The sequence below is a fragment of the Idiotropiscis lumnitzeri genome, chromosome 4 (genome assembly GCF_059441095.1).
Source record: "Idiotropiscis lumnitzeri isolate Australia: NSW breed Sydney's pygmy pipehorse chromosome 4, RoL_Ilum_1.0, whole genome shotgun sequence".
In the NCBI taxonomy this organism is placed as follows: domain Eukaryota; kingdom Metazoa; phylum Chordata; class Actinopteri; order Syngnathiformes; family Syngnathidae; genus Idiotropiscis; species Idiotropiscis lumnitzeri.
In genome coordinates this window covers 7,415,349-7,431,115 of record NC_142394.1, presented here as the reverse complement: position 1 = coordinate 7,431,115, position 15,767 = coordinate 7,415,349, and the positions used below count along the sequence as shown (strand labels likewise).

The following is a 15,767-nucleotide window of genomic DNA, read 5'->3' as shown; positions in this document are numbered from 1 at the left end:
AACCTGAATGAAATCATTCAACAATAGGAAACTCAATAAAAATAACCAACTTGGGAAAGGCTGCTCTCCAGGAATGTGCCCTGAAGGGCTTTGCAATCGGACACTCATGTAACTACTGTATTTACCTTTTCCAGCTACGTCCAAAAAGATGCAAAAAGGAAGTGTCGAATCACACACTGTTAGTTACTGTAAATATTGAGTATTCATCAGAAATTTGTATATGGGCTGTTACTTGTATAGCGCTTTTCTACCTTTGGTACCCAAAGTGAAGAAGTATAAAAATAAACCATATTAATTCTGGTATTAGTAGCATTCATTCACAAAAAATACTCGCCACACAAAAGACAATTTTACACCACAGTAGCTTGAGACTCAGAACTAGGAACGCCCACACACACAACAGGAACTCATTGGATTTATTTTTTTTACTTCACAAAATACACACGTAATCATCATACTATTGTTTTAAATTTCAATTGACTGATTGCTGTGAACTGAAAGTCATTTCAGGTATAAATAATTATTTACATAAGGGGTGTCAAACTTAAATACACAGTGGGCCGAAAAGTAAACCTTGAACAAAGCCGCGGGCCAGCATTTAATTTTTCAAAAACAATATAAATGCTGATTATAAGCGGGTTTATTAATACAATACAATGTTTAGCTTTTAAAATTACTATTATCATTTTGAATTTTACTATTAGCATTTTGAATGTTACTATTATCATATAGAATGTTACTATTATCATATAGAATGTAAAACGGTATAGTAGTCATTTAGTATAGCCTCGCGGGCCAAATATAATTACATTACGGGCCAAATTTGGCCCGCGGACCAGAGTTTCACACCTTTGAGCTACATCATAAAACTGACTGAGAAAATGGCAATACCAAGATGTGCAAAGCTGTGATCTGGACAACGTCTGCCTACTTCTAAATTATAAAATCTAATTATTTCTAGATTGACTTTTTATGAAACCAAATAATTCCATAAATATTTTTTTCATAATATTGGTGACAAACTATTAGTCCACAATTCATTCCATTTTTAAACGAAAAACACAGAATTAGATGGTGTTTCCAAATTTCTGACTGGTACTGTATAATATTAGAGCCCGAGATTATCAAGAGAATAAATGTAATTTTCATGAACAACAACAAATAAGAAACATGTCTTTCAATCCAAAAAGTTTCAGAACGCCTTCAATAACATAAATATTCATTTTGTTTGAAAAGAACCACACCGGATATCCACGCGTGGACTAATGCTCTTATTTTATAAGTCAATCGTTTCCACATCCTGTATTGTGTTTATTTTGCAAGTCAGCCTGCGTGCTCTTTACACACAACCACCAACCACGGAGGGTGCATGCAATGAAACAGCTGAAAAGACATGCAACCACAATCATGCCAACTGCCGCCGCCACCAAGTCACTGTCATGAGATCCAAATGTTGGACGAGGCAGGAAAGAAGAGCTTCGGAGGTTTTAAAGATTTTTAAGTTGACGACGTGACGAGGCGGAACTTCCACGCCGACGGACCGAGCGAGCGGCACCGACGCCGGATGGGGCGCGAACCCACTCCTGCTAACCAGGCGATTCCTCCGGTTAAAAGTGTATAAAAACTTGACGTTTTGACTCTTTTGAATTTGTGAAAGAACAATGGTGGCAGGTTGGAGAGATGTAGCCGAATTAAGCGTTCACCTAATTGACGCTATGATTCTTTCATTTAAACGCGAGTGTCCCCTGGGGGATTAAAGCGTGAAGAGAAAAAAAAGTTGGATTTTTGTCACTGTCGGCATGGAGGAGCAGGAGAGGGAGATTTCCTACGAAGACCCCCCGGCGTCGGACAGCGAGGTTGTGGTCGTAGTGAATCCGAGTAGAGTGCGCCCTCCGCTGGGCGTGGTGCTCGCCACGGTGCTGTACTGCGCGGAGCTGCTCAACGCCGCGGTGCTGTGCGGCAGCTACCACCGCACGGACGACGAGCACTGGCTGGGCTTCACCATCACCTTCATGCTCCTGCCGGCTGTGCTCATCCAGATGACACTCATCTTCATCCACAGGGACGTGGGCCGAGACCGGCCGCTGGTCCTCCTGCTGCACCTGCTGCTCCTGGGGCCTATCATCAGGTTGGCTTTCAAAACAAAATCCCAAAAAAAGAGCAGAGGAAAAAAATTATAGGCAGAGGAGGAAAGATTACTCACAAATCAAAACGCAGCCTAATTGTTTGAAAAGTATTTACAGCTTGGAACTGGACGACGCATCATCAGATTATCATTATTTATCCAATAACATGACGAAAAAATAAAATACAGCCTAGTCAACAGATATGCTGATTATTAAACATATTCACGTGTGAAGATGCCGATAGATGTGTTTTGCTTGTCAAAGTTGGCTGTAACAAGTTTTCCTCTGACTAGCCAGTCATAGGACGGAAAATGTCGTTTACGAATTGAAGTAGAGTGGAACTTTGATCTACGAGTGACCTGAGTTGCAAGTTTTAAGTGATATGAGCTGTCATACGGCCTTTTTTATTTTGTATTTTTTTGGACTTGTGAGCAAACATTTCAGAAACATGCACTTCATGCTGGCAGTGAACAACAAGCAGTAGTTTGTCAGATAATGAACAACTCTTCATAAAAGAGGCCTCACGCTGTTTATTGCCACTCACAGTTGAAGTTTATTGTCTGACAAAATGTTTAAAGGGACACTTTTATTAGCTTAACAATGGCACTTATATAATAAGTTGGCATGTAATCCTTTTGGTATATTGAAGTAGTCATAGGCAATAGTTAGGGATGTCCACATGAATTTTGGTGCCAATTGATCACCGTTTTTGGACGTTATAAGCAATTTAGGTCAAATGATTTCCAATGGAGAGTTTGTATCGGCCCCTTTACTGACTCTTGTAGTGCCATGGGAAGAGCGTAGCGGGGCGCGGCCATATTCCTTCTTAAAAGTAGGTATTTTTTTTAAGTCGTCACTTATTTCCTAATTTCTCCAAAATGAATGGATAAAATAGATAATGATAACACACTGAGCTTGATGGTGAAAAATGGGTCATCTTGGTTGGCCAGTTCGTTCTAAAAAAAAAAAAAAGAAAAGATTATGTAGTGTTTAAAACGACCCCACGGAAGTAAAGTCTGGTCTGTTTTAGCTTAATGTTAACATAACAGGCGATGCAAAACACAATAGATGGGCTAATTCCAAGTAAATAACATCGGGGTTGATGTTGAACAACTGACATTTAAGCACAATTGGTGGAACAACACATGCAGACAGACGATATAACACTACTCACAGGCATACATTCTTAAGTCTCTGAAGAAGAACTAATATTACTGCGTCTTACTGTGAAGTGAATGTATCCATTTATAGCCATATGTATGTACAATACTTAATTTCAAGGTTTCCACACCATAAAGAGCATCACAAGTCACAAAAAAAGGCTCATACGGATTAATTCTCATGGAACTAATTGAACCAGTATTTGAGACACCACTGTCGTAATTCAAATCCAATCAGGACTGAATTGACAACGCAATAAATAAAAAAAAATCTTTTTAATTAAATCAGTCTTTGAAGTGACAGCATTGCCATTATTTTGAATGAAGCTACAAATCGGACATAGCTTGCTTTTCCAAATCTGTTGCGTCATTGTCGTCAATGCTCACTGGTTCACGTTGGGCTGTCCCTGTTTTCTTCGAGTCCATAAGATCTCAATCAATAGATCAATCAAGATCTCAACCATGGTGGACTTTACCCCTGCTTACATCTTTTTTACACTGCGTCTTCTGCGGAGGTTGAGAAAAGTAATGAGGCTATTTGACAAAGTATTCAGTAACAGGTACAGATTTTGTCATGCCTTGAGATACCAACTTACGAGTTTTTTGAGCTAAGAGCCATCATTCTGAGAATTTATTTATTTTTTGGGGGTTTGACTTGCGAGTGAGTGCATACTTGGGGTACGAGCACTTCTCATAGGTAGGACTCACTAAGCACTCACGACTCAGAACAATCAAGTCTCAGGGATGCCACTCATCGAGTGACTCGAGAGCAAAACCGGGTGGACTGTTGTGCAAGTGTGTGGGGTTCCGCAAATAGTTTGCCCGAGTGGCCGACAGTCACTAACTAGTTTCGCTACTCTTCAAAATGCTGATTAATGGCGACGTAACATCGCAGATGTTACAGGAAATGCTGCCAATCAGTTTCAATAGAAATTGAAGCACATTGTCGCTGTCCGGCCGAATCCTCGTACTGTCAAAATGACAACTTTACAGGAAGTCGGGAAAAAAAAAAGCTTGTTCAAGTTGTATTTTACCTTTTATTGCTTTTGCACACTCACGTCAACGTAATACTACCGAGTACTTCAAAGTCTGTGATCCGGTGAAACCCCTACCGTTTATAAAGCCTTTGGAAGCATCACAAAAGCAAACGTCTGGCCGACAACATCTTCACAAATGTTTTCTTAAAGAATAAGCCATGAGTGATGCAATAAATACAACAACGAGCCAGCTAACCACGTCTGTTAAGTAGATATTAATTTGAAAGGGAGACTTTCTTCTGTGACCAACTTAATCCGGCGTATTTTACTGTTTTCACTCGTTATTGTATTGTATTTGATATTTTCACCGCTTTAAATTGGTTAAAATTGTGTCAAATTTACAGACAAAGTGGAAAAAAATTACTGTGGTCATATTTGAGCATTTGAGGTTTCTGCCGGACAGTAACAATATAGACGTTATTTTCGCGACCGTAAGGAAAGGCGCAATCTCAGTTGCGGGTATTTTAATGTATTGAAGACATATTTAAACCACACCATATTATTGTGCGCAAGCATTTTAAAACATTTGCTCGCTTAACACATACATTAGCATGCATGCACTCTAAAACATACGATAGCATGTATGCTATCGTCATTGTCAGACTTAGTCTCGTTGCCATGCGGCTCCTCAGAAATGACAAAACAACCGTGCAAGCAGACAAGTTAGCCCAATTGTCCACAATCCATTCACAAATTATGGCGTAACTCGCTCGGCGCTGCGTCCCAATCTTAGTAAAGCTGTGTTTGCCATCTGTCATCCATTGTTCCCATACCGCTAACATTTTCACTTTGAACGCCCTGTTCACACCGATGTCAAGCGGTTGGAGTTCCTTCGTCAAGCCTTGCAATTGTGACGTGCCTTTTAGCGTCCTCTTTCACGCGCATGCTGCTCTCAGTTACGTCCGCCTTTGTTAATTTGGGAGAAAATATAAGACTTGTAAGTGCGCCTTATGGTTGTGAAAGTAAAGTATATTGTGTTTTGTTTTTTTTGTTTTTTAACAAATACATTGCCGCTTTTGAACACAACTGTATAACTTCACAGAAGAGTGTATGGTGGCACAAGACATATTTAGCCAGAGAATAATTCTCAGAAAGTCTCTGCAAAAGTGAAAGTAAAATATCTAAATTTGACTCATTATTAAAAAAAAATATTTTACAGTTTCTTTAAAGCTTTACACTACTACCAAAAACAACACCAGGCACAGCTGCACAACCTAATAATTTCTTCAGAAAAACAGTTATATCAAAGACTCCACATTTACAAAGTTAATAATTGTCCTGTAAGTCTATATTCGGACTCTTTGTATAATATTCTCCCATAGTGAGCTGACTCATAATCCAGATGGAAATAACAGAAGGCCACACGCTGAATAAAATGTCCTCCCACTTGATATATTGGAACCATGGAAGTGGAACGCAATTGTCAAGTGATACTGATCAACCAACAACCAGGTGAACATTTACAAAGAACTGAAATTGAATAAATTAAACTGTCCCGTTCATAATGTGCACAAGCAATGTCTAAAGTAACATTTTTCAAATGTAAAGTTAACATAACCAATGCCACATGAAACCATTAAATGCTGTGGATGTTTCAACTCGTCAACTGGAATCCAAAGATTCACTGTTCCTGAGGAATTTATTTGTCAGTTACCCTCGTTAATTGGAATGCGTGGAATGACGTATGAAGTATCCTGGACTTGTTCCCAGCCAATCTTAGTCTTTAAAAAATCTTAAAGCAGACCTCATCTCATTGCAAATTTTGCATTTTCCTTTTAAAACGTAAAAAGTATATACTAAATCAATTAACTGCCGATTTAAAAAAAAAAAAAATTTAAAAAAAAGATAATATTGTTACGAAATATATTACTTTGAAATGCAACTAACTAACATTTTGGAAATAACTCGCCCAACCAGGTTATTAATCAACACTGGTGATTTTATTGAAATGTTTTATATATTTGTCATGTTGTTAGGTAAATATTGTTTCTGAATTGTTCAATTTGCCTTCTATTGAGTTAGTATTGATGGCTTGTATGATTCCAATGTGATAGTGCCGGCTATAAAAAGTCGATTAAATCTGGAAAATTCCAACTGAATGTACAGCCGGACACAAGATTATATGCTATTGATTTTTATTTATTGTTGTCGAAATCCCTTCCCCCTAGAAGCAGCTTTTAATGTCTTGCAAGCACACCGTTCATCATATTTATTGTGGCTTGATCTTGGCCGACCTCCTGCATGCGGCTTTATTATAAAACGAGTGATTGGAAACATTTCTCTCAATAGCCCTGCCTGCTTTTATTCCGGGGGTAAGCTTTTAGAAAGCGAGATAACTTGTTTGGCAGCCGTGAAACTGTGGCGATCTCAAATTCACACACCCCGCAAGAAAGCCGACATTCTTAGCTGTGATTCTCCGCCTGCTGAATTTACATGTGTGAAAGTGGTTGTGTTCTTTTCGCTAAATCGCATGGCAGCTTTATTATGCTCCTTTTTGTGCAGACTGCAGATAATCTAACAATCTGATTGTGTTGCAATCCAATGCAAAGATCTTAAAGTGGTGCAACATGTCGATACGCTGAAAGCTCTTTCTTTGTCGCGCATCTCAAACGCCAGGAAACGATGTTCTCTTCAAGGCTGTGTCAGCACTTTTATTTGAATGTGATGCTGTGTCATTTCTGCCTTTTACCAAGCCGGATTCCGGATAAATTTGGGCTTAAATTTGAGCAAATCAGTTTACGAACAAAGTTTTCTGTCAACTGAATGGATGAGCCATCTAATTACAGTGGCGTGGAGTCTGACTTGTTCACTTCCTCCCATGAGCATGCCTGTTTCTCACATCATCTTTACCCACTGAAATGAGTGGAAATGCCATTAATCTTTTCCAGCCCCTGTGGGTGACTGTTCCGACCAATTGCCTCGCAGTGAAGGGATTAAGGGTTCGAATCCAGGTTTCGGCTTTCCTGTGTGGAGATTGTATGGTCTCTCCGTACCTGCGTGGGTTTCTCTGGGTGTTTTGGTTTACTCCCACATTAAAAAAAAAACATGCCTGTTAGGTTAATTGAAGATTCTAAATTGACCCTCACGGTTGTGCGCTGTGTGCAAAGGCGTCCAGGTTTGAGGGCAAGCTGTCGAGGGCACACGGTCGAGTAGGTGCCACAACCAAGGCATAGTCGAAATAGTCGCTAAGTCACATCTATGGTGAGCACCTGTGCAGTGAACAGTTGCTACAGTCGCTCAACTGGAGATAAGAAATCATTCTTCCTGATACTGGCAGTGATTGTAAACCAGGTGGGGAAAAGCATGTCTCTTCGTTAGCAGCTATCAAGCAGAGCGCTAGCTTGAAAGGCTTTGATGTTTATTGGAACCGAAATGAAAGATGTTTTAAAGTAGTGATCGATGTACTGGATCAACCAAAAGCAACATCCCTTTTATTTTATTTTATTTTATTTTTATCAAGTAATCCACAATGGTGTGATATTTTATCTCGGGGAACAAACTTTTCATTTGGCCTGTCTGATTTTGGAACTACAGTACATATGGATCTTTCCCACCATTCAACTTCAGTTTTCTTCATATCATTCAAACAACTGGTTCCAGTGTGCCGATGTAATGGAAGTGTGTCTTAAATAGTGACTTTTTTTTCTCGAAACTATTCATAAGGAGAATTATGACCGCTAGCGCTTACAATGGATAAGGCTTCTCGTCGTGTTTCTCTCCAGCGTGCTTGCTCTCAAATATGGCAAACTGACACAAATCATTGTGGGTAAAATGACGTCAACGAAAAGGTTCTATTGTCCGTTTGTCTATTGGTGACCCAGAGATTGGCTGGCGACCAGTTCTGGATCCCTATCTCAAGTCAAAGGAAAAATAAATAAATTTAAAAAAAAAATAATAACCAGTCAGTTATTGCGTATGTTAAAAACGAGCACAAAACAAATAAAAATAAGGGATGTTTTTTGTCGAGGCTTGAAGCAACCACTCTATAAGCTTTCGGAGGGGCCCATCAACTTCAGTAGCACAGCGCAAAACCAGAAGCAGCTGTTATCGTTTATCTACTTTATTTGATCTCACACTCAGGTGTGCTCAGTCTCCACACGTCAATGACTTAAATGGACAATAAGAATTTGACTCCCCTTGAATATCACACTGAGCGGAATGTAGATGAAACAAAGGCCAGAACGCGCGCACAGGAGCATTTGTCCTGCATTCCGCTTCCTCTGCTTTATCTCAAGCTGATGTAAACACATTGCCTCTGCTGCCTGTTGGCTTCCTGTGCTCCACTCTAGGATGATTTAATGGCTGAGCTCATAGCCGCGCAGTAAAACATTCTCTGCAGCCCGCCGTTAGACACTCAAATGAGAAACTGCGGATGGAACTACACGTGCGAGCTAAAAATGAAAACAAATTGATGGACACTAATTCTTTTATTCAGTTCAGCAACGCAAAACAGAATGCAGCATATCATTCACGTTCTGCAGTTTCATTAAGCTGGCATAGCGTTACTATTTGTCCGCGGGCATGAACAAAGTCGAAGTCCAATATATTTTTCCTCACTTCCTGAGTTCGGTGCTGAATAGCTTTGTGTACATGGCCACTTGACACCAATATAGCGCCCATGTGTGTTAGCAAGTATATTCCAATTCCGGGTCGAATGTCTTTATCCTAGTTCCTGAGTTCTGCAAAACCGAAAATATTATGACGCAGTCGCAGCGGTCAGTTGACACCATTGTAGCGTCTGCGTCTCATATCTTCTTTCTCCTTCCTGAGTTCAACAAAGTCAAACACGGAGAAGCAAATCATGGACTGTTTGCATGTTCACTCGAAGCAAACATGGCATTATTTCAGCAGACATGAGGGAATGCTGTCATATTCTTTTACCTTCTTCTCGAGTTCAGAGACTCATAAGATATGCACAACCTGGATAGTGACATGCACAGCGTCATCGTACAATTGGATGATGTACCTATTTTGAATGTTTTCCAATTTGATCTCCTTAAGTCAACATGCCTGTGTCACACTCAACTCGTCCCAGCATGTTCAACTTTTTGTGGTTGCAGGCTGTGCGCCCTTTCTGCACACCTGAAAGTCTTCCCAGAGGCCTGTCGGCTTAATTGTGGGCGGTCCCTAACTGGATGATCTCGCTGGAGAGCTCTCTGAAGAATTTGCAGAGAGAGAATGGAGACAAAAAATTGCTCTGCGTTTTGGCTTGAACCCCAGCCGACACATTCGTGAAAGGAAGTCACCATATTGATTCCTTTGCCTAATTTATTTATCAATATAGTCCAGCTGGCTCCCTGAGTGCTCCCTTGGCCGGAGCACACAAAATGCTCGTATCAGTTTGTGAGGGGAGGGTGGTGAGAAGTGTTTGCTTACTGCCTGCTACAAACATTTGGGTCAAGGACCAACGTGTCACGTTTACATGGCCAAATTAGCAGCCGGTCTGCAGAGTTGCAAAACATTCCAGCACGGTGATGTGAGATGGCGCGATGCACTCAGAATCCTCACTTGAGAGTTGTGTGCTTGTGGTCCTTCGTCTCCGCAGGCTGAAAACTTGCCTCCCAGCATATGAACAGTGTGCTGTTTGTCTTGAAACCTAACACAGAGAGCTTCCACCTTGAAAAAAGTTGACTGGACCACACCCTTGACAGTTTCTATTGAGCCTTTCAGGCCTCAGGGAAGTGTGTTTTCTTTCCACAGGCTGCCCTCTGGTGGTTTTCTTTTTGTGATTATTCAAGATTGAAACCAAAATCGTCCATGTTTTAGTTACTACAGGGTATAGAGGTCTTTGAGTCATAATTCAATTCAATTGATTTTTAAAAAATGCATATATGATACTAATTTTCATTACACGGTGCAGTCAAATTTATGGTCAAGATTACGATTTCTATCGTAAAACCTGAATCAAAATGAAGCCTAGAAGAGCACAACCCAGCACCGCTAGTCATGTAAACATTCGTGAGAAGTGCTACATAATGTGGTGCCTTGTGAGTTTATTTGAAATTAATGGAAATGCCACCCATTCCAGCCCCCCCCCCCCCAATTTTCATGTGCATTTTATTGAGGAAAAATTACACGCCATACTACTTTCCTTCATGAAAATATTCAGTAAATAGATAATTAAATAAGAGTTAAAAAGAAGTACACTTTTGTTGCCACTCCGCATCAATCGAATGGCCACTATGCTGCTCTTTCTTTTCTTTCCCCAAACCTTGTTGATCATTCACAACTGATTATAAAATGAAAATCATTCTTTTTTTGTTTTCTTTATTGGAACATCTAATTCTTATGTATTGACAGTTTTTAACACTAAACATAAAAGTAGGTATTTGGCCTTGAAAATTAAAGAAAATTCATTTAAAAAAAAAAAAAAGAATCAAATTGTCAAATGATTTTGCAGTTCTTACTTACTTACTTACTTGTTTACTGCAACTTTCTGAAATGGAATGCATACGACAATATTCTGCCGTCCACATGATTGGGGAATGAAGATTTTGGGTGAGAGTCCGACCGGAGACTTTAATGCATAAAAGCAGCACGCTCACGATTCTTGCAAGTCACTGGACCGTCCAAATTGTGGAAAAAAATTCTTAAATTCTCCGTTTTTTTTAAGATCTTCACACTTTTATTAATTACTTTTGTACATTATCACCATTATTCATAGTGTTTGAAAAAAACAGTCCATCTCTCCATTTTCCTGGTATATAATATTTTTGTTAGCAAAGAAGCATTTTTTCTGCCTTGCAACCGCTGATCTTTGCATGAAATATGTATAAAGTTAAATGGTTTTTTATTAGAATTGTTTGATTGACAGTTAACAGTTAATATTTTACAAAGGCAGCTACAAGCAAAAATTTGATTTGAATCAATTGAAATTATTCGCAGTTATTTGTTTGGTGTAATTTATTGCATCCCTACGTCCAGGTGTGTTAAAACCGAAAAACTCCCATTACCCCACACTTCTTTATGACTTAGTCCAACTATCGGCATGTCTGTTAGTGTTATTTAAACTTTAGCAGGTGATTTTATGAATGCTCTAGCTATTACTTTTGTTGTAAAAAAAACGAAAAAAACAAAAGAAAAACCCCACACATTTGCTCTGATTGTATCAATATATTTAATAGCCATCAACTATCCAAGGCTTTCATAAATAATAAAAGAGAAAGTAAGGTTACGCTGCTCTCTGCTGTTGTAATGGAGTATTTCATGCTTTGATTCGCTTTTCTTGCAGGTGTTTTGATGCTCTGATGGTGTACTTCCAAGCCGGCAGGAAGGAAGAGCCTTACGTGACAATCACCAGGAAGATTTACTTGAAGAGGGGCGAGGGCACACGCACAGAGTGCGAAGTCAGCCGCTCTGAGCGCATGCTGGCCACGCACAGGAACGCCTTCAAGCGCACCACCGTCATCCAGGCCTTCCTGGGCTCCACGCCGCAGCTCACCCTCCAGCTGTATGCCACCATCCAGGAGAAGTACATCCTCCCCATCCGATGTAAGACACTTTCAAAAAATTGAACTGTTATATGCATACTCATTAAAAAGATAGCTGCCATTGACTGGAAACCCGAGCCGAGTTTTGACGCGGTGGCGGAAAGCGATGATGGTGATGGAATTACAGTATGTTTATGTGATGTAATTCTTATAATGTGACCAATTTTTGCCTTTTGCTTAAACCTGTTTAATAACTACACACGCACACAATTTTATTTTTATTATTTTGCTAAATCATTTTTGTTTTGAGTCATTTCGGCACAACAATAAAATTATCATTACAACTATTACTCCCATTACATTTTACGTTAATTGTACATTGCGTTACATTTTGATTACTTAACCGTTCCAATTCTGAGGTCTAACACTATTAGATCGTTTTAATATAATTCTATTGATGGTGAATTATTTCCTGAGTTTGCGGCACTTGGTTTCCAGGTGAACTTAATTTTACCTCCCCTGTTCCTGTACTTTTTGCGTCACACCTTGGTCCAAGGGGCTACTGCGCATGTCAAACCTTTAAGGAGAGTCAACATTTTCACGTTATAATTTTTTTCGTGGGGGTTGGCGTGTGTCCTCACATGACATTTCTCTTTGTCTTTATATATGTTGATATTTTCTGGACAAAAAATGAGTACACAGTGGAATTAAAAAAAAAAAAAAAGCACAACCCTGTTCAAAAGCCAGGATTTTGTGATATGAAAACAAGACCAAGATCAATTATTTATATACTTACTTACTTATACGTTTTTCCATGCTTAACATGATCAATTATGTGTCCATCTCTAGTAGGGGAACAAAAACTTTTTGAGAGAGGAAGTATTATTAATCATCAGAGATAATTTTGTGGTACAAGTGTGCACATCGTCTTATATTAAGGATGTGGTTGTGTTCAGAATTAAAGTAAAGTTCAGATGTTCAAGTAGGCTTTTCATGGCATTTTTGCTTCACAGTAAGTATGTTTTTGTGTTTTTTTTTGGTGATGAGCTTGCACCTAACATTCCTTTTGAAATCTTAGCCAAAAATCGTAGCATATTATCACAGATGCGTTTATCACGTTTATCTTTTGTCTTTGTAAGATGAGTCTTTTGTCTTGTCGCCCTAACTCAACGCCCAGACGTACTGTTTGTGGAAGATGGTGATTGCTGTCACCAAACACCCAGTACTTGCCAGAAATTCCTGCTGCTCCTTTCATGGTGCCGTCATCCTCTTAGCAGCCTTTCTGACCGTTTTACTTTGCTCTCATCCAAATGTTCACTGTAATACAATTCGATTAACGCCATTGATCGCGTTGTGTGTTTTTTGCAGTGACTCTAATGATCATCACCAAGATCTCCATCATATACGGGGCCCTGGTGTGCAGCGTCCTGGCCATCCAGATCCGCTACGATGACTACAAGGTGCGCTTTCGCCCGTCCGCCTACCTGTGTATGATCCTATGGCGGGGACTGGAAATTACCACGCGGATCACCGCCCTGGTCCTCATGAGCACGGCGCTCACCCATTGGGTGATCCTAGTGGGCATGGCCAACCTGGTCTTCTTCTTCTTCCTGCCCTGGGCTGAGTTCTGGGCCAAGAAGGGCGCGTTGGCCAAGGATGTAGAGAAGAATTTTTCGAAGCTGGGCACGGTGGTGGTGTTGTGCATGTTCACGCTGCTCTACGCGTGCATCAACGTCTTCTGCTGGTCGGCCGTGCAGCTGGACCTCAGCCACGGCGAGCTCATTGATCGCAAGCAGCGTTGGGACCGGCTGGCCATTTATTACAGCGCCCGCTTTGTGGAGAACCTGCTGCTTATCACACTGTGGTACTTCTTCAAATCGGACTTCTACGAGTATGTGTGCGCGCCGCTGCTCGCCGTCCAGCTGCTCATCTGCTACAGCCTGGCCGTGCTCTTCATGCTCCTCTTCTATCAGTTCTTCCACCCGTGCCGCAGCCTCTTCCGGCACAACGTCCACGACTGCCTACGTCGCATCTGTTGCTGTCGAGGAGCGGGCGAGGACGCGGGGCGGGCGAGAAAGATGCCCACGTCCTATTCCACCGCCGCCACCATGGTGCTGATACCCGACGAGCCCCCCGAGCTGCTTGAGCCGCAGAACCTCAACAGCGACATGGCGCAGCAAGAGACGGCCATCCTGGACGACATCACGGAATATGCCTGAGATCATAGTAGTAGCAAACAATCTAGCAGCAGTGATTTCCAACCAGTGTGTTGCGCTACATTAGTGTGCCATGACAGGTGCCCCGCAACAAATGATCCCATTTCACTTAAATGCTCCAAAAATTATCTACCACAAATAATGTCTTTGTTCATCTGTTCAGCAATTTGATGATCTTCCTTACAGTGGTGCCTCGAGGTACGAGTATAATTTGTTACGTGACCACACTTGTAACTCAACTCACTCGTATCTCTCTTCTTTCCCCGTTGAAATGAATGAAAATGCCATCAATTTGTTCCAGCCTCCCAAGTAAAAAAATAACTACAAATTTTCTAATCTGTTTTTTAATGAGGAAAAATAGCCCTATTATTGGTGTACTTTATAAAAAAAACTAACAGTAAAGACACCATTAGATGAACTGAAAGAGTTTTTGTCATACTTTGTAGTATTTGGTGCCCGACTTGGGCAACTGAGGCCAGTATAGGACAGAGCGGCAGGCAGACGGATGTACTGCATATGGATGTCTGTGCACTGTTGATGTGCTAGTTGCTCGCAGAGTATAAAGAATATATGACTAGGGTTGTGTTCTATTGACTCTGTGTTGCTTGTGTTTGTGCTCAAATCTGAGATAAAAATAACATGTCATTTTCCTTTTTTATGTTTCGTATGACAGTAAACTTGCATGAAACAGCTTTTCAATCTTTCTATTTTTTATTTCACACTATTTGCTGCTTATTGTGTTCTGAGTTGAGTCACCTGCCACCTATCAAGTTTACGCTCACAAGTTAAAAAAAAAAAAAAAGGTCAGAATGATGCGTGGTATTGCAAAAAAAAGAAATTGCAAGGTACATTACCAATCAAAATGTCACTACAGTATGTCCAGTAATCTAAACAATGAGTTTGTAATTGTCTATATTTGTCGATTCAACACTAAATGTGCCACAAACTTTGCTCTCAATCCACTCATATATAATTTCTTATTTTGCAACATTAACATAAATGGCTAACTGATGATTTGGTTTGAGGGGAAAAAAGTGTGAGCGAGTGCGTTTCTGCACATGCAGCAAAGACTCTTAATGTCTTCTGCTAACAACTCAGGCTAAAAGTTAAAGCTCCTTCCCATCATCCAAAGCTTGTCCTCAGACCGTTTGTATCACTTCAAAATATGTCCTTGTGCCAGTTACTGCTAAACATTCCATATTTAGACTGCGCTTTGGTGCCATCTTGTGGCATCGTAGGCCGAATATGCGGGGAAGCATATATTGATATCATGTTCTTGTCTCGCTTGATTTAGTCCTTTTGAAATCTTGGCCTGTTGAATTTCACCACGAAGCTATTTTTGTCTTGGGTAAAAATGCAAATGAAATGTACACAGATTCACTGAACTTTGGCCATCTGTTTTAGGAGCATTTGTTTATTTTGTCTGTCGCTTCATGTTGCTGGCATAGATTATTATGAATAATTGTAATTGTAATAAAAGATATATTGTTTGTAATTATTGAATAACATAACGATTTATAGATCAATAAAGTGAAATTGGATATTTTCTCACAACGCACTAATGAGCCTTGGCACAGCGGTTGGGTATCACTGGATGAAAAATACTGACCAATGTTCAGTTGGAACTGGTATTCATGTAACAAAATGGGGATTATTGTGCTTGGAGCATGATGAGAGCTGTTTCTAATATTTGGAACCAAAATGAGTGACGTTTTCTTGAATCATAGATTTTTGCTAATTCTAGTTTCATATACCTTTGTGTATTTTTTATGGACACATGACATATGAATGCACTTTG

At 40.1% G+C, this 15,767-nt stretch overlaps 1 protein-coding gene across 1 annotated transcript; it reads left to right on the top strand.

The window, feature by feature from the left end:
• Positions 1-1,316: 1,316 nt before the first annotated feature.
• On the top strand, positions 1,317-15,438 carry xkrx (XK related X-linked). Its single transcript, XM_088292445.1, has 3 exons — positions 1,317-2,128; positions 11,555-11,814; positions 13,122-15,438. Exons 1-3 carry the CDS (start codon positions 1,800-1,802, stop codon positions 13,970-13,972), a joined length of 1,440 nt encoding a protein of 479 aa, XP_088148571.1. The 5' UTR covers positions 1,317-1,799; the 3' UTR covers positions 13,973-15,438.
• The last annotated feature ends 329 nt before the right edge of the window (positions 15,439-15,767 follow it).